Genomic DNA, 24,815 nt, shown 5'->3' with positions numbered 1-24,815 from the left:
CCTCCTGCACTTTACAGAGATGCTGAGCAGAAAGAGTACTTCTATTAAAATATAATTCAAATTGTATAAGTTCCTTCTGCTACTTCCCATCTCATTCTGAACAAAAGCTAAATTTTAAAATTTTCTTACAATGGTGGCTGAGAACCTCCCTGAGCTACCCACATCACATTTCTTCTACTGCCACTCATTCTTTTGCTACCTCCACTGTAGCCATCTGGGATCCTTGCTGTTCTCTAACACTCCAGGAATGTTTTTTCCTCAGAGCCTTGCATTTATTCTATTTTTTGCCTAAAATACCCTTCCCCAAGACAGCCACTGGCTTGCTGGCTTGCTCCCTCAGTTCTTTAAATCTTATCTTTGAGATCACCTTTTCAGTGAGACCTTTGTTGGGTACTCTGCTTAAAATTGCACTTTCTGGGCCCACCATTTCTTATCCCTTTGGGCTGCTGTATTTTCCTCCATAGTGCTCATCTTTTAACACAATTTAAAACTTCTTCATTTATTTTGTTCCTTTTTCTGCACCCCTAATAGACTATAAGCTCTATGAGGCAATAATTTTACCTCTTTTGTTCAATATTCATGGAAATATAGTGAGCAATTAGAACAGTATCTGTCAGAGAATAACTGGTCAATAAATATTTATTGTGCTCTGTGTTAAGCAAAGAAATTAAAATCATAATATTTCTACTTAAGGACAGGATAGTAAGGATGCAAAGTTGGACATTCTGTGGTTCTTGCCTTCAAATAGCGCACAACCTTGATGCAGAAGATATGAGCACATAATCAAGTAACCACACTCAGCATGATCTTGTGTAACAGAGGCACAGACACAGTAGCATACAAACCGGGACAGCCATTAATGCTCCCTTGGAAACTCTGGGAAGACTTCTCAGTGGTAATAATATTCGAGCTGTATCTTGATAGATGAGAAAGGATTTGGAGACACAGAGAAAGTGGAGGAAGGGTAATTCAACCACAGGGGACAACTTAAATTAAAGCTCAGACTGTGACAATGCTTGACATTCAGTGGTGGCTCTTCAAAAGCTAGCTAAGTTGGTAAAACAATAGATATTGTTGGGACATTACCCATACTTGGACCTTCAGAAATGTTGCCTCATTTAATCCTCACTTGAAGTGCAAAAATTAGATATTAGCATTCCCTTTTGAAATAATGCAATTGAGAACCTGAAAGTTTAAGGAAACATCCCAAGATCACTCACATCACTACCGCTGGAGCCTGAACTTGAAGAAAATTCTGTGTGAGCCTAAAGCCCTTGGTTTTTACTTCACTGCTTTTTAAGTTTGTGATAGAATTTCCTTCTGTTGTTTTTGTTTTTATTTTGAGAGGGAGGGGAACTTACTGTCTAATGTGTATTAATTGACAAGATGTTTTATTTAAAATTCCTCTTCAAAAATGATTAAAGTAGCATATGCTTACCCTAAGGGGAAAAATGATGGGGAAAGTGGGAAAATGTATACATTTTAAAAGTTAATCACCTCCCACTCAAACACCATTATCCCCAAATCAGCCTTTCTAGCAACCAATATTGACTCCATTCTCCTGTCCATCCAAATATACATACAAATGTATAGGGAGATCTGTGTGTGCCCTCTATTCTGCAGTTTGCCCTTCTTATTTAACAATATCTCATTTTATTTACTTTAGATAAGTAGATACAAATCTTTTAAAGGCTACCTGATAGCTCAAAATTTAAAACATTATAATTTCCCTATTGATGGGCATTCATAATACAATTTTTTCTACTTTTTCAGCTCTTATAGGATGTTGCCATAACCATCCTTATACGTATAAACACATGCACTTATTTTTTATTTCTTTATAAAAGACTTCTAAAAACTGAATTGCTAGATCAAAGGACATTTTTATTATTATTATTATTTTGGGGGGGTAGTTGTATTTTATTTTATTTTTTATTTATTTATTTTAAACATCTTTATTGGAGTATAATTGCTTTACAATGGTGTGTTAATTTCTGCTTTATAACAAAGTGAATCAGCTATACATATACATATATCCCCCATATCTCCTCCCTCTTGTGTCTTCCTCCCACCCTCCCTATCCCACCCAAGTATCTTTTCCGACCACAATGCTATGAGACTAGATAACAATTACAGGAAAAAATCTGTAAAAAATGCAAACACATGGAGGCTAAACAATGCACTACTAAATAACCAAGAGATCACTGAAGAAACCAAAGAGGAAATCAAAAAATACCTAGAAACAAATGACAATGAATACATGACAACCCAAAACCTGTGGGATGCAGCAAAAGCAGTTCTAAGAGGGAAGTTTATAGCAATACAATCCTACCTCAAGAAATAAGAAACATCTCAAATAAACAACCTAACCTTTCACCTAAAGCAATTAGAGAAAGAAGAACAAAAGAATCCCAAAGTTAGCAGAAAGAAAGAAATAATAAAGGTCAGACCAGAAATAAATGAAAAAGAAATGAAGGAAATGATAGCAAAGATCAATAAAACTAAAAGATGGTTCTTTGAGAAGATAAAAAAAATTGATAAACCATTAGCCAGGCTCATCAAGAGAGAAAGGGAGAAGACTCAAATCAATAGAATTAGAAATGACAGAGGACATTTTTAAAAATTATGATTGATATTGTCAAAAAATCTTCAAAATGTAGCAATTCTCTTAAAGGCCCAAATTGACATTGTATTGACAAAAATTAGCTTAGATCTGTATCTCACAGTGTATGAGTAACTTTTTATAACTTTACTGAGGCATAATTGATGTATAATAAACTGCACATATTTAAAGTACACAATTTGAAGAGTTTTTACATATGCATATACCCACAAAACCACCACCACAATCAAGATAATGAATATATGCATTACCCCCCAAAGTTTTCTCTTGTCATTTGTAATTCATTCCTCCCTTTCACCACTCCCTGTTCTAGCCATAGTCAACTACTGATTTGTTTTTTGATACTATAGATTAGCTTGCATTTTCTAGAATTTTGAGATTGACTTTGAAGTACTAATTTTCTCCTTACCATGTTCTCAGTCCTGTCTCAGACATTGAGACAACACTTGACAACATCATGTCTTATGGCTTATGTGGGTCCTGAGCTACCTTGAGAAAGCCAATACACATGATTGATATACCTCTAGCCCCAGGTAATATGTGAGGGAAATCAGGGGGATTTCTAGCTTTTCAGTGTAATCCTCTTACCAATGTGGGTGGAGAATATAGTGTTAATTTAAAGCCAGACTAATACGAGACTAATACTAGGATAATGCAGTCCCCTATCCTTTCTTTAAATAAAATTCCTTCTAGAGTATCTAGAAAATGGATCATCTAAGAGGTGTATATTAATTCGTGTTACTCAATCATTTAATCATAAAATACCTACTGAATATTACTATGCCCCATGCTCTTTGCTAGGTACTAGATTCTACCCTCTTGGAGCTTGCAAACAAGTGGGAGAGACAAATAATGATCACATAATCATATATAAGTATGTAATTATTTTTGAGAGACATACTCAGGAAGGAAGGAACATGATTCTACTAGAGCCTCTAACAAATATATTTCACCTGGACAGGGAGGAGGGTTTCCTAAGTCAGTGAGACCTGAGCTGTGATCTGGAAAAAAAAAAAAAAAAATGACAAGGAGGTAATGAGAAAAAAATCAGCAGAAGCAAATGAAGAGGAACTACTTATGAGTGAACAGCCTTTGCAAAATCCCTGTATCAAGAGTGAAATAAGTCAGAAAGAGAAAAACAAATACAGTATGCTAACACATATATACGGAATCTAAGGAAAAAAAAAAAAAAGGCCATGAAGAACCTAGTGGCAAGACGGGAATAAAGACACAGACCTACTAGAGAATGGACTTGAGGATATGGGGAGGGGGTGGGGTGAGATGTGACAGGGTAAGAGAGTGTCATGGACATATATACACTACCAAATGTAAAATAGATAGCTAGTGGGAAGCAGCCGCATAGCACAGGGAGATCAGCTCGGTGCTTTGTGACCACCTAGAGGGGTGGGATGGGGAGGGTGGGAGGGAGGGAGATGCAAGAGGGAAGAGAAATGGGAACGTATTGTATATGTATAACTGATTCACTTTGTTATAAAGCAGAAGCTAACACGCCATTGTAAGGCAATTATACTTCAATAAAGATGTTTAAAAAAAAAAAAAAAAATCCCTGTATCAGGCATCCTCACGCCAGAAGGTCAAGGTGGCTGGGAAACAAATGAGAGCAAGGGAGAAAAGCAAGTGCTAGGCCTACAGCACTCACAGGCTTAATCAGGATTTCATTCTTAACTCCAAAAACAATGGAAAGCCACCAAAGGGTTTTAGGCATTAGAATGAGAATGATCATTGTTGCATTTTGAAAAGATCACTTGGCTGCTGTGAGGACCAGACTGAGGGGTTCAGAGTAGAAGAAGGAAACCTTCTAGGAAGCTCTTACAAGAGAAGAGAGAGACTTGGATGAGGGAGTATCAGTGCAGATGGAACCATGTGGGAGGATTCAAGAGAATATTAGGAGGTGAGGTTGATAGGACAAGGTGATGAGTTGGATATGATGTGTCATGGTTTCAAAAATGACTCCCAGTTGTCTGACTAATATAATTGGACCTGTGGTGGTGCCATTGATGGAGATTGGGATACTGGATACAAAACTGCCCATGACTCTTAGGATATTTGCACATTCAGGAAACTCAACCCAGAATATTCTTTGGCCAAGATGGTTTCTTCACAAGCTCAAGTCCCAACTTAAATGACATTTCCAAAGAGGGACTTCCTTAGCCACTCAAAATAAAACAGGGAACCTCTTGTCACTGTTACCATTCTTAAAATCTTATTTTTTTTTTTATTGTTCTGATCATAATTTGTAATGATCTACCTACCTGTGTTTACTCACACAGTTTCTGTGTCTTTCTTTAGACTGTAAAATCTGTGGGGCCATGTTCATTTTGTTTACCACTGTGTGCTCAATTTTTGGCACAGATACGGTGATTAATATTCAATCACCACTTGTGGAATTAAAAATATAGAGAGAACATATTTAATAACCAACTATTAGTCATATTAGTGGTTACTATTAGTCATATTAGTCATATTAGTGGTTACTATTATTTAATCACGAAAAAAGTTCTCATTAGAAAAAGACCCACCTAGCTAGTGGCAGAGCAAAGAATGCACTTTTTAAAGATGCTCAAAATAAAGCCAGAGGTAGGGGTTTCCCTAGTGGTGCAGTGGTTAAGAATCCGCCTGCCAGTGCAGAGGACACAGGTTCGAGTCCTGGTCTGGGAAGATACCACATGCCGTGGAGCAACTAAACCCGTGAGCCACAACTACTGAGCCCATGTGCCACAACTACTGAAGCCCGCGCGCCTAGAGCCTGTACTCTGCAACAAGAGAAGCCACCGCAATGAGAAGCCTGCGCACCTCAACAAAGAGTAGCCCCCGCTCGCCACAACTAGAGAAAGCCCACGCACAGCAACGAAGACCCAACACAGCCAAAAATAAATAAATAAAAGAAATAAATTTTTTTTTAATTAAAAAAAATTAAAAATAAAGCCAGAGGTAGTTACTAGAAAGGAGGAACATCAGATAATTTTCATTTAGTTGTGTTTCCCAGTGAAAAATTTAATAAATAGAAGGTGCTGATATTTCTTACTATATATCTTGAATAGATATATAAATAAAATGTCTCCTTTGATGTTGTTAACAACCTATGAGTGTCTCCTGCTGTCTTTAATCTACTTCAAAAGGCTACAAGCTTTTAAGCTGGCTCCTTTCCAAAATTTAAAAAAATGCAGCAAATAAGTTTTACTTTATCTGTTTGTTTGTATTACTTGACTTAAACATGGAGGCCAGAAATAATATGATTCAGGTATTGCATCTCCAGACCTTCCAACACATCAAGCCGAAAAGAGATTTATTGCTTTCTCAGGCAGAACAATCATCCCCCAAGCATTGTCTTTGGTCCCTAATCCATCTTTGGTAATGGACCTTCTCTGACCTCAATAACCTCAGATCCCAACTGCTCTTTTACATGGAACTTTGTCAGTAGCTACCAAAATTTTAAACACTAAAGAATTCTCGGCATTGTATTTCTACTTCCAAGATTTTTCTGAAGAGATAAATAGAAAACTACATGCAAATATATGGATGTTTACTGTAGAACTCTTTATAATAACAAAAATATACTAGAAATGATTTAAGTATTCACATAGATGTCAGTTTAAATACAGTGTGGCTTATTCATATAGGAATGCTTTTAAATGTGCAGAAAATGTTTTGAAAAATCACATAAAACTGTGAACGGGTTTCTTCTAGTTTGTTGAACTTATGAAAGAAAGGAATTAAAGTTACATATGTAATTATACACACATATAATTATACATATATGAAAATATATAAATATATATCATATACAGAAGTATAACTTATATTAATTAAATTGCATATAATATATATTTCTATATTCTGATTATCTCCACAATATTTTTAACTAAACTTTGTATTTTTTGATAATCATAGAGTCACGTGCAGTTGCAAGAACTGCATATTCTCTACTAAGTTTCTCCAAATGGCAACATCTTGCAAAACGATGCTACAATATCAAAACCAGTATATTGACATCAATACATACATGATACAAAGCATTTCCACTGCCATAAAAATTTCTCATGGGGCCCTTATATAGCACACTCACGTCCCTCCTACTCCCATCCCCTTCTTAGCCCCTGGAACTCACAAATTTGTTTTCCTTTCTGTAATTTTGTCATTTTGAGAATGTTTATGTTTATATAAATGGAATCATACAGTATTTAACTTTTGGGAATTGACTTTTTTCACTTAGCATAAGTCTCTGAAGATTCATCCAGGCTATTGTGTGTATCAATAGTTTATTCTCAGGTTATTGATGATAGTATTCCAGTCCTATAGATAGATGTACAGCAGTTTGTTTAACCATTCATCCATTGGAGGACAACTGGGTAGTTTCCAGGTTTTGACTATCACAAATAAAACTGCTATGAACATTTGTGTACTGGTTTTTGCATAAATATAAATTTTATTTCTCTGGATAAATGTCTGGGAGTACAATTGCTGGGTTGTATGGTAGTTCCATGTTTAGTTTTTTGAGAAACTGTCAAAATATTTTTCCAGAGTAGCTGTACCATTTTACATTCACACCAGCAATGTACTAGTGATCCAATTTTTCTATATCTTTGGCAGCTTTTGGTGTTGTCATTTTCATAATAAATTGTATCAACTTCTGCCAAAATCATCAGGTTCTGCCTATGTTCCTAAACATAGTCTGTCTTCTAATTCCTTCTTAACTAAGTCATTCCCTTTGATACACACCCAGAAAAAAAACCTCCAGACCCAATAGACTGCTATCTTACATTTATTACTCAAAACTTCGTGACACAGAACTCTTTCCCCAGACTTCTCCATTTAGCACCTTGAATGAAGGCATAATCATCCTCTCAAATATGCAAAACACAGCAAGCTAGGAGAAATAGTAATGAATAGCTTAATAATATGACTGATGGGAGAGAACAAAGGGTCAACCCAAGAAGATAAAACCTAACAGAAAGATATCCATCTATTCAAAAACACAACCCAGTGCTGACTACCTACAAGCTCTGTGCTATGTGCTGAGAATACAGACATAAATAAGTTCAAGTTCCTATTTGATTTCACAGTTGAGAAAGGAGATTTTGAAATAAGTATGAAAATAAGTATGTCTAAATCTGTGTTTTGAATATGTTTGTTGGTTTAAAATAGTGTCTGACTTTTTTTCAATCAGCACTAAAAAACTTTCAATGAGTTTGAAGCTAGGGAGTGACTTGTATTTTAAGAAATCACTTTCCCTTTTGTGCAGCTGACAGATTGGAAAAGATCAGCTTTGGGAATACAGAGGCCATTTGGGAGATTAACACAGTCGTCTGGAGAGGAATGACAAGGTTTTGGGAAAAGCAGCAGCTGTAGTGATAATGAAAATATGTATATGATAGATATGGAAAAGGCTTATAATTAACAGGGCTTTCTTACCAATTAGAAAATAAGGCTGAGAAGAGGGAATACTTAGAATGATTCCCAAGTTTCTGACCCACACAACAAGGAAAATAGTGCTATATATTGAGATAGGAAATTAGAACATCAGAGTGTATTTTGAAAGACAGACAAGAAGTCCAGATAAATGTCTGTTGAGTTGAACTTTAAAAAACAGCATCTGTTGGAAGTGATTTATGGGTAATTGAATCTCTTCTCTTCAAAGGAAAAATACAGGTTGCAGCAATAGATTTTAGAGTTCTTAACATGGAGATTATATTGACAGCTACAGGAACACATGAAAACCCCCAGTGAAGGCTATATGTAAAGTGAAAAGAGAAGAGGAATCAAGTTTACAATTTTTGGAGGCATCAACATTCAGAGAAAGTCAGGATAATGAGGGCCATTTTAAAGAAACTGAAAAATAATGGTCAAATAGTAAGAAGGATACTAGAAGTGGAAGGAAAGAAAATCCAGCAGAGCAGAAAATTACAAGTAGAGTGGAGATATGGCAGGTAGCAGTTACCTGGAAGTAGTCAAGTAATGTGGTAAATTACATTATGTTAACCCATATTTGGCACCCTTCCATTTGTAGAAATGTATATGTCCTTCCTAAATAAGTCAGGCATGGTCTTGTGACTTGCTTTGGTCAATGAAACAGGACAGGGTCACTTCCAAGAAGAAGCTTTAAAAATTAGCATATGGTTCACTAAGTTCTCTTTCCTCATGAGCCATGATGATCAGAAATGCTCCAGACAAAGACTGTTCCATCAGTTCTGGGTCACAGAATTCAGACAACATGGGGACAGCTATAGCCAACCCAAGATGGCCATATAGTATGAGAAAAAAATTTAAATGTTGTGGATGTAAGCCCCTGAGATTTGGAGTTATATATTAATACAACTGGTCAACCCAGTCTGTTCTTAGTAGACGCAGGCAAAGTGAGAAAGGAAAACAGGAAGTTTCACAAGGTTCAACAATTTTAGCTGTAAAAAACACGGGGGTTAAGAAATGGCAGGAGGAGGAGTCAAGGTGGTGGGATAGGAGGTTGCAGAATTTGTCTCTCCTCACAAGTACATCAAGAATCCATCTACAAATGGAACAATTCTCACAGAACACCTACTGAACGTTAGCAGAAGACTTTGGACACCTAAAAGGACAAGAAAAATCCCCTCGCCAAGTAGGATGAAAGAAAAAAAGAAAAGAGGAATTAAAAAAGGGACCAGCAACCATGGCGGGAAATTGAAGGTGAGGAGAGATTCCTGCACTCAGAAAAACCCCTGCACCATGGGGAAATTAGCTGGGACAGAAAGAGACCTTTGGGGGATCAAAGGGGAACACAGCAGACAGTCTGTGGAAGGCAGGAGAAAGTAAGAACTGTGCACACGGTCTGTGTTACAGCCCTGCGCACCCCAGCCTGAGTTGCGTGTCTCCTGTTGCAGAGAGGGGCTGGGTGCTGGAAAGTGAGGTTTGAAGCGTGGACCCAGTGAGGGGACAGCTGTTGGCTGTGAAAAGACAGCCTAAAGAGACAGGACTAAGGAGCTCCACAACCAGGAAAGTCTGCAGAGGAAGCCTGGGACACCATAGAAGCAAGGCGTCATTGTTGAGTGGCACGCAAGGGGCAGGGCCACAACTGCAACCCCCTTCCCCACCTGCCAGCTTCAGCCTCCATGGGTACTGGGAGGGGCAGCCATCTGAGCAGGCTCACCCACCCCTCAAGCCAAGGCCTCCTCTGCCCATGTAGGCTCTGGGGTCCTGAGTGCTACCCATGCCAAAGCCTCCTTGGCAATCAGCTCTGGACACCCCTGCCTGAGATGGTAATCTGCCAATGCTGGCAGGGGCTGAGTGATTAAGCATGGGATTAAGAGAGTGGATCCAGGGAGAGGACTGATGTTGGCTGCACGGATACAAGAGAGGGAATGGGAGTGACTCTGCGGCCAGGAGTGCCCCTAGAGGAAGAATGGTCTGCCTAGGAAACAAGATGCCATTGTTGCGCATAAGGGGCAGGGCCGCCACTACCCTCACAAGCCAGCCCCTGACTCTGCAGGCACTGGAAGGGACTCCCACCAGAGTGAGCATGCCCCAGTCTGTTGCAACTGCCTGCTGGTCTCTGCCACTTCACACACACCCCAGTTGTCATCACCATACCCCTCCCCAGCCTGAGTGAGTAAGTGTGCCCCAATCAGCTGCTGCTTTCGCTCTCTCTCGCCTGGGTGGGGAGCAGATGCCTGAGGGTGGTGCACATGCAGAGGTGGGACCAAAACCAAAGCTGAGCCCCAGGGGCAGTGTGACTAAGTAAGAGGAAGAGAAATCTCTCCATACAGCTGCACAAGCTGTAGATTAAGTCCCTGTGATTGGCTTGGTAAATCCTGTGTCTGTGGAATATCTGAATAGACAATGAGTGTTCCCACAACTAAGAACAGTCTAGCTTTAGCAGCAGTGGACTCTGGGGGCAAGTACACACAGGAGTTGGGCCAGGTCAGAGTCTGAGCTGGCCCCATAGTGCCCACAGCAGGTCCAGAGACCTAGCTAGAAGTACGGGGGGGCCTCTTGGAGAGGCAGGGGTTGGCTGTGGCTCACTGTGGGAGCAAGGTCACTGAGAAAGAGTCCCAGGAAAATATTCTTATTACTATTATTCTTTTTTTGTTTGTTTCATTTTGTTCTGTTGTTGTTGTTGTTCTTATTATTTTTACTTTTTATTTTTTAATATCTATTTTTTCTATTTTTACTTTACTTTTTTGTTGTTTTGTGTGTTTTTTCTTGTTTTTGCTCTTTGGTTTTTTTGGATCATTTTTGTGTGTTTGTTTTATGTTTTCTTTGCTTTTTTTAGTTGCTCTGTTTTTGTTTTGTTTTTCTTTTTTTGTTTTTGTTAGTTTAGGCTTTATTGATTGTTTTCATCTTTGAGTTCTTTGTTTCTTCTCTTGTTTTCTTTTTTTTTGTCTGTTTCTTTGTTCCTGTTTGGTTGGTTTTGTTTTATCATTTATCTTGGGTTTGGTTTGTCTGTTTGTTTTCCTTCTTTTTTGTGTGTTGTTATCATTGTTGCTGTTTGTTTTTGTTTTTGCTCTTTGTCTTGGGTTTTGTTTGTTTTGTTTTCTTTTTTTTTTTTTTTCTTTTTTTTCTGGCTGCGCTGTGTGGCTTGGTTCCCCAGCAAAGGGTCAGGCTTGGGCCGCTGGGGTGGGAGTGCTGAATCCAGGACGCTGGACCACCAGAGAATTCCCTGGCCTAGGGAATATTAATCGGCATGTGCTCTCTGGAAGTATCCATCTTGACACAAAGACCCACCTCCACCCAACTGCCTGCAGGCTCCAGCGCTGGACACCTCACACTAAACAACCAGCAAGACAGGAACACAGCCCCACCCATCAGCAGACAGGCTGCCTAAAGCTGTACTAAGTTCACAGACACCCCAAAACACACCACATGATGCACCCCTGCCCATCAGAGGGAAAAGACTCAGCTCCACCCACCAGAGCACAGGCACTAGTCCCTCTCACCAGGAAGCCTACACCAGCCCCTGGACCAACCTCACTTACCAGGGGACAGACAACAGAAGCAAGAAGAACTACAACCCTGCAGCCTGCAGAAAGGAGACAACAAACACAGTAAGTTAGACAAAATGAGATGACACAGAAATATATTGCAGATGAAAAAGCAAGGTAAAAACCCACAAGACCAAATAAATGAAAAGGAAATATGCAATCTACCTGGAAAAGAATTCAGAGTACTGATAGTAAAGATGATCCAAGATGTCAGAAATAGAATGGAGACAGGATCGAGAAGATACAAGAAATGTTTAACTAGGACCTAGAAGAAGTAAAAAACAAACAATCAGTGATGAACAACACAATAACTGAAATGAAAAATACACTAGAAGGAATCAATAGCAGAATAACTGAGGCTGAAGAATGGATAAATGAGCTGCAAGATAGAATGGTGGAAATAACTGCCATAGAGAATAAAGAAAAAAGAATAAAAAGAAATGAGGACAGACTCAGACAGCTCTGGGACAACATTAAACACAACAACATTTGAATTATAATGGTCCCAGAAGAAGAAGAGAAAGAGAAAGGGTCTGAGAAAATATTTGAAGAGGTTATAGTTGAAAACTTCCCTAATATGGGAAAGGGAATAGTCAGTCAAGTCCAGGAAGGGCAAAGAGTCCCATACAGGATAAATCCAAGGAGAAACATGCCAAGACACATATTAAGCAAACTATCAAAAATTAAATACAAAAGAAAATTTTAAAGCAGCAAGGGAAAAGTAACAAAAAACATACAAGGGAATCCCCATAAGGTTATCAGCTGATTTTTCAGCAGAAATTCTGCATGCCAGAAGGGAGGATATATTTAAAGTGATGAAAGGGAAAAACCTACAACCAAGATTACTCTACCCAGCAAGGATCTCATTCAGATTCGACAGAGAAATCAAAAGCTTTACAGACAAGCAAAAGCTAAGAGAATTCAGCTCTACACCAAATGCTAAAGGAACTTCTGTAGGCAGGAAACACAGGAGAACAAAAAGACCTACAAAAACAAACTCAAAACAATTCAGAAAATGGTAATAGGAACATACATATCGATAATTACCTTAAATGTAAATGGATTAAATGCTCCAATCAAAAGACACAGACTGCCTGAATGGATACAAAAACAAGACCCATATATATGCTGTCTACAAGAGACCCACTTCAGACCTAGGGACACATACAGACTGAAAGTGAGGGGATGGAAAAAGATATTCCACGCAAATGCAAATCAAAAGAAAGCTGGAGTAGCAATACTCATATCAGACAAAATAGACTTTAAAATAAAGACTATTACAAGAGACAAAGAAGGTCACTACATAATGATCAAGGGATCATTCCAAGAAGAAGATATAACATTTGTAAATATTTACACACCAACACACACTCCAATACATAAGGCAAATACTAACAGCCATAAAACGGGAAACTGACAGTAACACCATAATAGTGGGGGACTATAACACTCCACTTACACCAATTGATAGATCATTTAGACAGAAAATTAATAAGAAACACAAGCTTTAAATGACACATTAGACCAGATAGACTTAATTGATATTTATAGGACATTCCATCTGAAAACATCAGAATATACTTTTTTTCAAGTGTACACGGAACATTCTCCAGGATAGATCACATCTTGGGTCACAAAAAAAGCCTCAGTAAATTTAAGAAAATTGAAATTGTATCAAGCATCTTTTCTGACTACAACGTATGAGATTAGAAATCAATTACAGCAAAAAAAAACTAAAAAACGCAAGCACGTGGAGGCTAAACAATATGCTACTAAATAACCAAGAAATCAAAGAGGATATCAAAAATAACTAGGAACAAATGATAATGAAAACACGAGGACCCAAAACCTATGGGATGCAGCAAAAGCAGTTCTAAGAGGGAAGTTTATAGCAATATAATCTTACCTCAAGAAACAAGAAAAAACTCAAATAAACAACCTAATCTTACACCTAAAGCAACTAGAGAAAGAAGCACAACAACAACAACAAAAACCCCAAAGTTAGTAGAAGGAAAGAAATCATGAAGATCAGAGGAGAAATAAGTGAAATAGAAAAGAAGAAGACAATAGCAAAGATCAATGAAACTAAAAGCTGGTTCTTTGAGAAGATAAACAAAATTGATAAACTTTTAGCCAGACTCATCAAGAAAAAAAGGGAGAGGACTGAAATCAATAAAATTAGAAATGAAAAAGGAGAAGTAACAACTGACACTGAAGAAATACAAAGAATCATAAGTGATTACTACAAGCAACTATATGCCAATAAAATGACAACCTGGAAGAAATGGACAGATTCTTAGAAAAGTACAACCTTCCAAGACTGAATCAGGAAGAAATAGAAAATATGAACAGACCAATCACAAGTAATGAAATTGAAACTGCAATTAAAAATCTTCCAACAAACAAAAGTCCAGGACCAGATGGCTTCACTGGCGAACTCTATTAAATATTTAGGGAAGAGCTAACACCTATCCTTCTCAAACTCTTCCAAAAAATTGCAGAAGGAGGAACCTCCCAAGTTCATTCTAAAAGGCCATTATCACCCTGATACCAAAACCAGACAAAGATACCACAAAAAAAGAAAATTACAGGCCAATATCACTGATGAACATAGATGCAAAAATCCTCAACAAAATACTAGCCAACCAAATCCAACAACACATTAATGGGATCATACACCATGATCAAGTGGGATTTATCCCAGGAATGCCAGGATTCTTCAATATATGCAAATCAATCAATGTGATATGCTGTATTAACACATTGAAGAATAAAAGCCATATGAACATCTCAGTAGATGCTGAAAAAGCTTTTGACAAAATTCAACACCCATTTATGATAGAAACTCTCTGAAAATGGGCATAGAAGGAAACTACCTCAACATAATAAAGGCCATATATGACAAACCCACAGCAAACATCATTCTCAATGGTAAAAAACTGAAAGCACTTCCTCTAAGATCAGGAACAAGACAAGGGTGTCCACTCTTGCCACTCTTATTCAACATAGTTTTGGAAGTCCTAGCCACGGCAATCGGAGAATAAAAAGAAATAAAAGGAATCCAAATTGGAAAAGAAGAAGTAAAACTGTCACTGTTTGCACATGACATTATACTATACATAGAAAATCTTAAAGATGCCACCAGAAAACTACTATACTAAAGATCATCAATGAATTGAGTAAAGTTGCAGGATACAAAATTAATACACAGAAATCTCTTGCATTCCTATACACTAACAAAGAGAAAAATCAGAAAGAGAAATTAAGGAAACAATCCCATTCACCATTGCAACAAAGAGAATAAAATACCTAGGACTAAACCTACCTAAGGAAGCAAAAGACCTGTACGCAGAAAACTATAAGATACTGATGAAAGAAATCAAAGCTGACACAAACAGATGGAGAGATATACCATGTTCTTGGATTGGAAGAATCAATATTGTGAAAATGACTATATTACCCAAGGCAATTACAGATTCAGTGTAATCCATATCAAATTACCAATGGCATTTTTCACAAAATTAGAACCAAAAAATTTTACAATTTGCACAGAAACACAAAAAACCCCAAATAGCCAAAGCAATCTCAAGAAAGAAAAACAGAGTTGGAGGAATTAGACTGACTTCAGACTATACTACAAAGCTACAGTAATCAAGACAGTATGGTAGTAGCACAAAAACAGAAATATAGATCAATGGAACAGGATAGAAAGCCCAGAGATAAACCCACATACTGATGGTCACCTAATCTATGACAAAGCAGGCAAGAATATACAATAGAAAAATACAGTGTGTGTGTGTGGGAAAACAAAAAAAAAACAAGAAAATGCAAGTTTTCCGCTTGCACACTGAAAACTACAAAACATAATTGAAAGAAATTCAAGAAGACATAAATAAATGAAAAGACATCCTGTGTTCATGAATTGGAAAAAAAATACAAACTAAATAAAATAAAAATAAATACAGTTTTTAAATAGAAAAAAAAAAAGAATATACAATAGAGAAAAGACAGCCTCTTCAATAAGTGGTGCTGGGAAAACTGGACAGCTACATGTAAAAGAATGAAGTTAGAATACTCTTTAACACCATACACAAAAATAAACTCAAAATGGATTAAAGGCCTAAATGTAAGGTCAGACGCTATAAAATTCTTAGAGGAAAACATAGGCAGAACACTCTATGACATAAACCACAGCAAGATCTTTTTTGATCCACCTCCTAGAGTAATGAAGATATAAACAAAAATAAAGAAATGGGACCGAATGAAACTTAAAAGATTTTGCACAGCAAAGGAAACAATAAACAAGACAAAACGACAATCCTCAGAATGGGAGAAAATATTTGCAAACGAAACAACTGAAAAAGGATTAATCTCCAAAATACACAAACAGCTCATGCAGTTCAATATAAAAAAAAACCAAACAATCCAATCAAAAAATTTTCAGAAGACCTAAATGGACATTTCTCCAAAGAAGACATACAGATGACCAACAAACACATGAAAAGATCAACATAACTAATTATCAGAGAAATGTAAATCAAAACTACAATGAGGTGTCAACTCACACCGGTCAGATTGGCCATCATCACAAAATCTACAAACAACAAATGCTGGAGAGGGTGTGAAGAAAAGGGAACCCTCTAACACTGTTGGTGGGAATGTAAATAGATACAGCCACTATGGAGAACAGTATGGAGGTTCCTTAAAAAACTAAAAATAGAACTACCATACAACCAAGCAATCCCACTACTGGGCATATACCCTGAGAAAACCATAATTCAAAAAGACACATGCACCCCAATGTTCATTGCAGCACTATTAACAATAGCCAGGACATGAAAGCAACCTAAAAGTCCATCAACCGAGGAATGGATAAAGAAGATGTGGAATGTATATACAATGGTCATAAAAAAGAATGAAATTGTGTCATTTGCAGAGACATGGATGGGCCTAGAGAGTGTCATACAGAGTGAAGTAAGTCAGAAAGAGAAAAACCAATATCGTATATTAACGCATATATGTGGAATCTAGAAAAATGGTATAAATGATCTTATTTGCACAGCAGAAATAGAGACACAGATGTAGAGAACAAATGTATGGATACCAAGGGGGAAAGGGGGTTCAGTGGGATGAACTAGGAGATTGGGATTGACATGTTTACACTACTATGTATAAAATAGATAACTAATGAGAACCTACTGTATAGCACTGGGAACTCTACTCGGTGCTCTGTGGTGACCTAAATGGGAAGGAAATCCAAAGTAGAGGAGGTATATGTGTACATATGGCGGATTCACTTTGCTCTACAGCAGAAACTGACACAGCAGTGTAAAGCAACTATACTCTAATAAAAATAAATAAATAAATAAAAAGAAATAGCAGGAATCAAGGTAATCTTCACAGAGGAGATGAAGTTAATACTATATTAGTCAGGAACCAACCAGGAAACAGAAACTATTTATATGCTTAGAACAGAGGGAATGTAATGCACAGAATTGACTCAGTAGATGATAGAAGACCTAAAAAAATCAAATAGGTGATGGTGAGGCAGCTTAGAAACTGATAACAGCAGGAAGCCAGTATGAACTTCAGCTGGAGAGAAAAAGAAGAGATGGTGTAACAAGAGTCCAGGGACTGGAGTCACCTGCCAAAAGCTGAAACAAATATAAACTTATCCAGCAGGACCTGGTGGCTCAGACATAGTGCAGGCACTTCCAGAGACTTCTCCCAAATAGAGAGAGAGAGAGAGAGAGAGAGAGAGAGAGAGAGAGAGAGAGGGGAGGCCACACTCTGGCCTTTCCCCTTTTCCCACCTCCCATCTCCTGCCTGGGCCTTCTGGGGCAGAATGCAGCCCAAATATCAACTGACATGGGAACCTGAGAAACTGACCTGGGAACCACCTGCAAGGGTCAGCATCATGTCCCCTCCCTCCCCCTAATATGGAGCAGAGCATGGAAAGCATGGGCAATGGATCTAAGGGCAAATAGCCCCAAGATTGGCACAAGCCCAAGTCTGGAGGCAGACTGGGGCAGACATTGCAGGTGGGAAGAAGCTTGAGTTTTTTCATTAAGGCATAAGAGTGTTAGCAGCAAAGAGATTTAGTTATCTCTTCAGCATGGCTGGGGCTGGAGCACATGTGAAGAAAGGAACATTGATGAGACTAGACATGTAAAGTAAGGCCAGATCATGAAAGACCTTGTATGCCATACTAAGGAGCTTGAAATCTATTTTATAGGTGGTCGTATAGAGCCAGAATTATGTCTTGGAAAAGATGATTCTGGAATCATAGTACACGGTAGCATTGAGGAAAAGAAAGGATAGTTCAGAACCATTTGCCAGAGAATGACGTAGCAGAGGCCTAACTTGGTGGAAGGGTCTGTGAAGCTATGGGGTGGCACTAATATAACTGCTAACTTAATCAAACCTCACATTCTGGTGATGTAGACTCCAAACAAATGAAGCTTGTAAAACTTCCCTTTTCTTCACACCCTCTCCAGCATTTATTGTTTGTAGATTTTGTGATGATGGCCATTCTGACCAGTGTGAGGTGATATCTCATTGTAGCTGTGATTTGCATTTCTCTAATAATTAGTGATGTTGAGCATCTTTTCATGTTTTGGAGCATCTACTCTATCCAAACTATCAGAGTGTCACCAGGTAACACCAGTGGAAGAACTACCCAGGTGAATCCAAGGCAAACTGCAGAATTATAATCAAATAAAGTGCTTTTATTTTAAGGCTTAAAAAAAAATTCCTTAGAAGTAGGGGAATAGGAACATAAAGCATCTGGAAACATTGTCAGATAAACAACAGTTGAAGAAAATGGAGACATTCAAGTTAGAGATAAGGAGAAGGAAAAAATCATTACACCTTACTGAAAATGCGAGTTGTCTTTATAACAACAGGCTCTCTAGAGTTTATAACCCAAGGAAAAAATTATCTAGTTAGGCCCTTCTGAATAGAGCTCCCCAAATAAAAATAGGACAAACTGAAGTCTGTTCATTGCTTTATTCATTCTTTTCAGGGGTCACTGAATTTTAGGATGGAAGGAGTTTCAGCCAGGGAGGAGGAGAGCATCATCTCCTTCCCTCCTCCACTCTTGCTTTTTTCTGCTGTCACACCAAATGTGAGAGTGCCTCCTGAAAGTCAAAAAGGCAATATTAAAAATAAGAGCAGCTACATATCATAGCACATCACCAAAAATAGTCACTACCCTATTTCGCTACCATTTTACTTACAAAGAAACAAAAGCTCAGAGTGGGTAAGTCCCATCCAGAATCACAAAGCTGGGAAGTGGCATACATTTCACGACTAGCATACATCTCTCTCATTCAAAAATTCCTTCTAGAAGTGTGGATACTGCACTTTCCTTGAGATTCAAGGACATGCAAAATGTGTATGAGTACAGTAAGCAAGGGGGAAATACAGGTTCACAAATGAGAACAAGGTGGGGTGGAAGTGGGGTGGAGAGGGTGAGCACTCAGGGTGACTAAGCCCTGCCCTTTGATGAGTTAGCCCCACAAGCTGCAGTTACCAGCAGTTTCTTCACGGCCTCAGAGGCCTCTGGTCCCAGCTCACTCACACACTTCCTTAGCCCTTCCACAAGGTGCTCAACAGAAATGCCCAGAGTTTTCAGAAGAAGCTTAAGTGGGTCCATGAGGGGGAGATCGTTGTCCAGAGGTAAAGGTAAAACCTTGTTGACAGGAAGTGGCAAACTGTTGATGAAGAAGGCGGTAGCTGCAGAGCAAAAGAGATCCCAAGTAAAACAAGGCACTTCCAGTTCCTATGACCTCACCACCTTCCACTCTCTCCATCAATGGCTCCATTCCAGCCCTACTCATCTTGATTTCTCATGAAAACATCTGCTTCCGGACCTTTGCCCCTCCCATTCCATCTCTCTAGAACTTTCTTTCCCCAGATAACTACATGCCTTTCTTCCTTACTTGTTTGGTCTCTCCTCAGATGTTACATTCTCAGAGATGTATCTAAAATGGTATCACCCGTCACCCTCTATCTTTATTTTTTCTTACCACTACTTAAAGTATTAAATCTTTATTCATTTCTTTACTTTGCCTTCATCCTCTCACTAGAATGTAGGATCCATGAGAATAAGAAATTTGAGTTTTATTCACTACCATACCCTATGCCTAGCACAGACCCTGGCATATAGTAAGCACTCAAAAGATACTGGTGATTGACTAGATGGGAGTATAGTTTGCGTGTGGCTGTCTCCACAGCCCACAAGTTTGAAACCAAAGGGAAGATGCCATAATGAACCTCCACTTGGAGACATGAATGGACCCAACCACAGCCCAGGAAACTGCTCCCAACCAGTCCAACTCAATGCTACAAACATAAGTGAACAGAGACTCTATGCCAGTTGGTGCAGATACACAGACGAATAAAACAAGATATTACACTCAGAGAACCCACACAATCTGGTGGACAAAAAAGATTTGTGTATGCCACAGAGCAGCATGTGCTATGCTAATATTATGGACAAAGCTCTATGGAAACACAAAAGAAGTGATGATTAATTCTAACGTAGGAGAACGCTACAGGAATCTTCCAAGAATAGATGTTGCAGGAGATGTGTCTTGAGGCAAATGTCAGGATCACAGGTAAAGAAGGGGAGTAGCATTTTAAAGAGGAAAAAAATTAACCAAGGCATTGAGATATTAAGGTGAAAGTGCATACACAGGATGGTGAGTCTTCTTCAGAATTCCAGTGGGGTGTGCTGAGGAGGAATAAAGAAGGTTAGGCTGCAACTTGGGTGGGGCAGATTTTCAAAGCCTTGAATGTCATACAGATGAGTTTGAGACTCTTTTTCCCCAAGGGTAATGAGGAGCTATCAAGGCTCTTATATGGAATAATTTGCATTTTATATCTTCAGCTTTAGAAAGATAACTTTCACATAGAAGAGGTTAGAGAATGAGGAAAATGCTTATGATACATATTTTTACAAAACACATTTGCGTATGTATAAATACACATATGCAGAAGCACACACATGAGACACACATCCTCCTGCTGGCTAAGACCCTGCCAGTACTTCATTCTCTTTGTAATACTTTTTATTTTCCCATTCAAATCATAAAAATGGAGCTTGTGCAGCTATTTCCCCTTCATCTTCTACCACCCACTTTCCCTCCAAAACTCTCCCCCAGAAGGGGGATATTTATTTCCCCTCCACCCATCTTTCTGCTGCCACCTCTTCCCATGTGTCCTTAGACACCAAAGGACAACAAAATAGCCAAAACTGGTGAAGTTACAAATTAGTTCAAAAATTCAAAAAAAATTCACAAGCCAAAGTTGCCAATGTAGGCATGGGTATCACAGTTTCTCATGATTAATCTCTGTACTTCTTATTTTCAACACTTTGGTGACTGTCTTCTCTGTATGTACTTACATATTCCAGAGGGGAGACCCTCAAAGCTTTTTGTTCTCCAAATGAGCAGTGGCCATTATGATGGATTTTGCAGATGCACCCAAATATCTCTTCCTATAGTTAAAATGACTCCCTCCAAAAAGAAAGGATCAGTTCCCATTCTCCTCCAAGAAATCAGCCTCTATACCCTACCTAGAAATGGAACTGTTCACCCCTCAGCTCTCCCACAGAGCTCTATCTGTATTGTCATTGTGCATTAATGACTGGTCTAGTACGGCAGTGACTTCTGTAGAAGTCTTCTCTCCCTTGCCAGACTATAAGAACCTTGAGAACAATATTTATGTCTGATTCAGGTCTGAATCTTCGAATGCCTATCCAGTGACCAACGGCTTATAACTATTCAACAAATACCCACTGATTGTGTGAACAGATAAACATAGCTATGTCTCAAGAGAACCAACGCTGCAAACTGATTAGAGGTGATAGCAAGAATGACTCCATATAGTTTCAGAAACATAAAAGAAAGAAGTCACAAAATCAGATCTTAATCCAAAATTAAGGAAGATTAATGGTGGCCGAAGTTCAATACTGAAGTGCGTTTGTTGAACTTCTGTGGGAGCTGGTTAACTTCTTTGTAGGATACACCAGGGATAGTACTTGTATTGGGTTAGAGCTTGGAGCTGGGAGCAGGGGACATCTGAAGTCCCTTCTGATCTTACTATTCTGTGGCTCTAAAACTCCCTCCACCATATTCCACTGGGAGCCTAGGCTTACCAGTTGTGTTCCTGTTAACAGAAAAATACAGAAATAGCATATGTTCCCAGCTTACTTACCAGAGTAACTGCAAATGCTGATGGTCACCAGCAGGAACACAGTGACCAGCTTCATTGTACGTTATCTGTGATATTTCCCTGGAGTTTAAAATTAAACTGGAAAACCTAATGAGTCCACCGAGCCAGTGGTTCCCCTTGCTGTACCAAGTGTGGCAGTGGCTTTTGCACACACACATATTTATACACCAAACAGGGACCTGAATTTCAGTCATGACCACTTGACTCGCCCCAGGGGAGAAGAGCATGGAGGTCATGTTTTCTCACTAAACAAATTGGAGGTTTTTTCCGCTTTCTCTCATGTTCCCATGAGAAACAAAGCCCTAACTTAAAACACTCTCAAGGATCTCTTGCATAAGCTCTTACACAGAGTTGCGGGTGGGAAGCAAAGAGCTCTAGAAGTCCTTCTCCTGGAAGAACTCTGAAAAGAAGGGAAGGTTTCATATTGGGATTAAAGAGAGTGAAAATTCTGTTGCTTTCCTCCAGTTTTCTATTCATTTAAAGTTTGGAGAAACACATTAACTGATGAGCTCGCCAGTTGTAGGACTAATCCCGACGCCCCTTCAGTCCTGAAATAATACAGACTCAGCTTACTGGCATTTAGTGCCACGTTTCTCTGGAATTTACCTCCACCCACCCCATCCCTGCTCACACATCTACATGGCAAGATCTTCTACCATTTCTAGTGTCTCCCACTTATTTGGGGAACACCCAGGGTCATGCCTTCTCTGTGTTCTCATATAGCTCAGGATCGAAGATCAAAATGCCTTTTTAAAAACCTGGGATTCAATATTTACTCTTTGTGTAACCTTAGATTTGACGTATTTTATTCTATAGTATTGTTCTCCTCATCTAAAATGGGACATTTAACAGCTAACAGCAAGATGGTCTCAAAGGTGTGTGACCCTGAGAAAAAAAATTTTTTTACAAGACCCCATCCATATAAACAACTTGGGTCACCAAAATATGCATGTCAGAACCCTTCTGGCAGTCCAGTCCCTTGTAATCATGCAAAAGAAATACTGTGCTGGCCACAGGAACAATCTGTTTGCAAGGCTGCCCTCCTGCAACCAGGACTCAGCCATGGGGCCCTAGGATGACCCTATCTGTAAGCCCAAGTCCTAGAGTTCCTTGTGGTATCTGGTACAGGAAAGAGAGAAAGAATGAAACTTGAAGGGGAGAAATAAGATCCAGGGTCCAGGTGGATCCCAGTCCCAGCTTGGAGCTCCCTGACCAAGTGACATTGCTGGCCCCAGCCAGCCCCTGCCACTGAAGGGGTACTTAGAACATTGTGAGGAAGATACATCAAGGCATAGTCCCCTCTAGGTGCAAGGCCAGGAGTTGGGGCCCCACTTGAGGGTGTGGTATCGTTATGAGGATTTAATGTAATTATGTAGACCCAGGATATAACTGTACCAAACCAAGATTAACACCTAACAAGTGTCACCTGCTATTCATTTCTGTGCATTACCGAGTTATAACTGCCATTTCTTAATTTTTCTGCTACATTATAAACTGCATGGAGGAGATCATGTATTACTGCCACACATACGCAATCCTGCCCCTTCTACTGCTTTCTCTGCCAGAGACGGCTTCAGTTTTTCCTGGGGAGCTATCACCTAGCCAGGGATGTTGATGTTCCAGAACTCTCACAGGGCCAAGGTTGTGTGTGGTAAAGCGGTGGCGAGTTGATGCCGTCCTTTATTTTTACGTTATGACCTTTCTACAGGATACGAAAACTGTACTGCCCTCATCTCTGCTGGTTGTTTCCATTTTGCTCTCACATCCTCTCCGTGCACGTCCCCCCCCCCTCTGCCCTGCACTATAGGAGGCTCAGTTTTTCAAACTGTGGTTTCCAGACTTTCTGGCCAATTGCGTTCTGGTTAGGATCGGCTAATGGGAGGCACTGGGAAAAGATTGGAGGGGAGAGAAAGGGAGAAATCAGGGTGCTTCTCCCTCTCCCTGCTTCAGGAGACATCTCGGGCAGTGACGGCCGCTTCTCCATGGCTCCAGCTCCTTCCAGAAAGGCCCTTTCATCTGCGGTCCCCCACACACCAGGCAGTCCCACCATCGTTCCGGCTTCCACAGTGCAGCCCCAGCCTGGGCCCAACCTGCTCTCCCTATTCCTCCCGGCCAAGAAGCAGTAGCAGCTTCCTGAACTTTCTAATCTCAGAGTTGACTCGCCTTTCCCCTGGTTGCTTTAACTGCCTTTCTAGCATCTTGTGAATTATCCTTCAAGATAAATTTTTCCTGTTTGATCACCTGGCATGGTTTTGACTTTCTGGCTGGGTTCTGACTAACACAGCATACTAAAATATAGTAGAGCTTTTGGCAAAAAACAGATATTTCTGTTTGGAAACATAGCCTCTCTCTCGCAACTGCCAAGTTATGAGTCCACAAGGGGCTGGACCAATCCAAGAGAAATAGAGCAATACACACACACGGATGCTTCTCCCTTTCTACCTCTGAAGTGTGTGGCACTGTCTCCAGCTTGTCTGCTGGTCCTGGAGGTGAGTTCTTTCCCAGGAAGTTCCTCAGACCTCAGTTCTTTCCCAGGAAGTGCTAATAGATTTCTGGTGGGCCCGTCTAATAGTCGACCAGACATTTGTCTTGACCAAAACCTGGTAGTAAACATGGATGGCTTAGACTAAAGGCTAGAACCTCCTCCATGCAAAACACACACACACACACACACACACACACACACACACTCTCTCTCTCTCTCTCTGTCACACTTACAAACACAAATGTCCACATGCTTACACATATATGAACAGTAATATGTGCACGTGAACAGACAGACATCACATAACCTTCAAGCACTACTGTTTTCATTTCTTTTGTTCAACAAATAGTTATTGAGCATCTACTCTGTGCCTGACACTGTCAGGAACTAAGACTGGAGTAGTAAATGAGGCAAGCAAATTTCTTGCTTTCGTGGAGCTGACAGTGTATGGGATAAACAGACAATAAACAGGTAAACAAATAAAGAACTAGTAGTA

The 24,815-nt window shown here is 39.3% G+C and overlaps 2 protein-coding genes across 4 annotated transcripts in view; one reads left to right on the top strand and one right to left on the bottom strand.

The window, feature by feature from the left end:
* LOC309624569 (uncharacterized protein C5orf46 homolog) overlaps positions 1 to 24,815 on the top strand; it is a 70,860-nt gene that overhangs the window by 20,070 nt on the left and 25,975 nt on the right. The gene's annotated exons all lie outside the window — the stretch shown is intronic.
* Positions 18,589 to 22,018, bottom strand: SCGB3A2 (secretoglobin family 3A member 2). Its single transcript, XM_082382819.1, has 3 exons — positions 21,817 to 22,018; positions 19,130 to 19,332; positions 18,589 to 18,734 (listed from the first exon to the last, which is right to left on the bottom strand). Exons 1-3 carry the CDS (start codon positions 21,869 to 21,871, stop codon positions 18,711 to 18,713), a joined length of 282 nt encoding a protein of 93 aa, XP_082238945.1. The 5' UTR covers positions 21,872 to 22,018; the 3' UTR covers positions 18,589 to 18,710.

The sequence above is a fragment of the Balaenoptera borealis genome (assembly GCF_965194805.1).
Source record: "Balaenoptera borealis genome assembly, chromosome: 2".
Lineage (NCBI taxonomy): Eukaryota > Metazoa > Chordata > Mammalia > Artiodactyla > Balaenopteridae > Balaenoptera > Balaenoptera borealis.
This window is presented reverse-complemented; position numbering and strand designations above follow the sequence as displayed.

What these genes read in the sequence shown, in the direction of transcription:
- SCGB3A2 (XM_082382819.1), bottom strand. Translation starts at nt 21,871, where the DNA reads ATGAAGCTGGTCACTGTGTTCCTGCTGGTGACCATCAGCATTTGCAGT. An exon ending in CAGCATTTGCAGTTACTCTG is followed by an intron (nt 19,333 to 21,816) that starts GTAAGTAAGCTG and finishes TTTGCTCTGCAG; the next exon opens with CTACCGCCTTCTTCATCAAC. An exon ending in AGGCCGTGAAGAAACTGCTG is followed by an intron (nt 18,735 to 19,129) that starts GTAACTGCAGCT and finishes TTTGACTTTCAG; the next exon opens with GAGGCACTCTCACATTTGGT.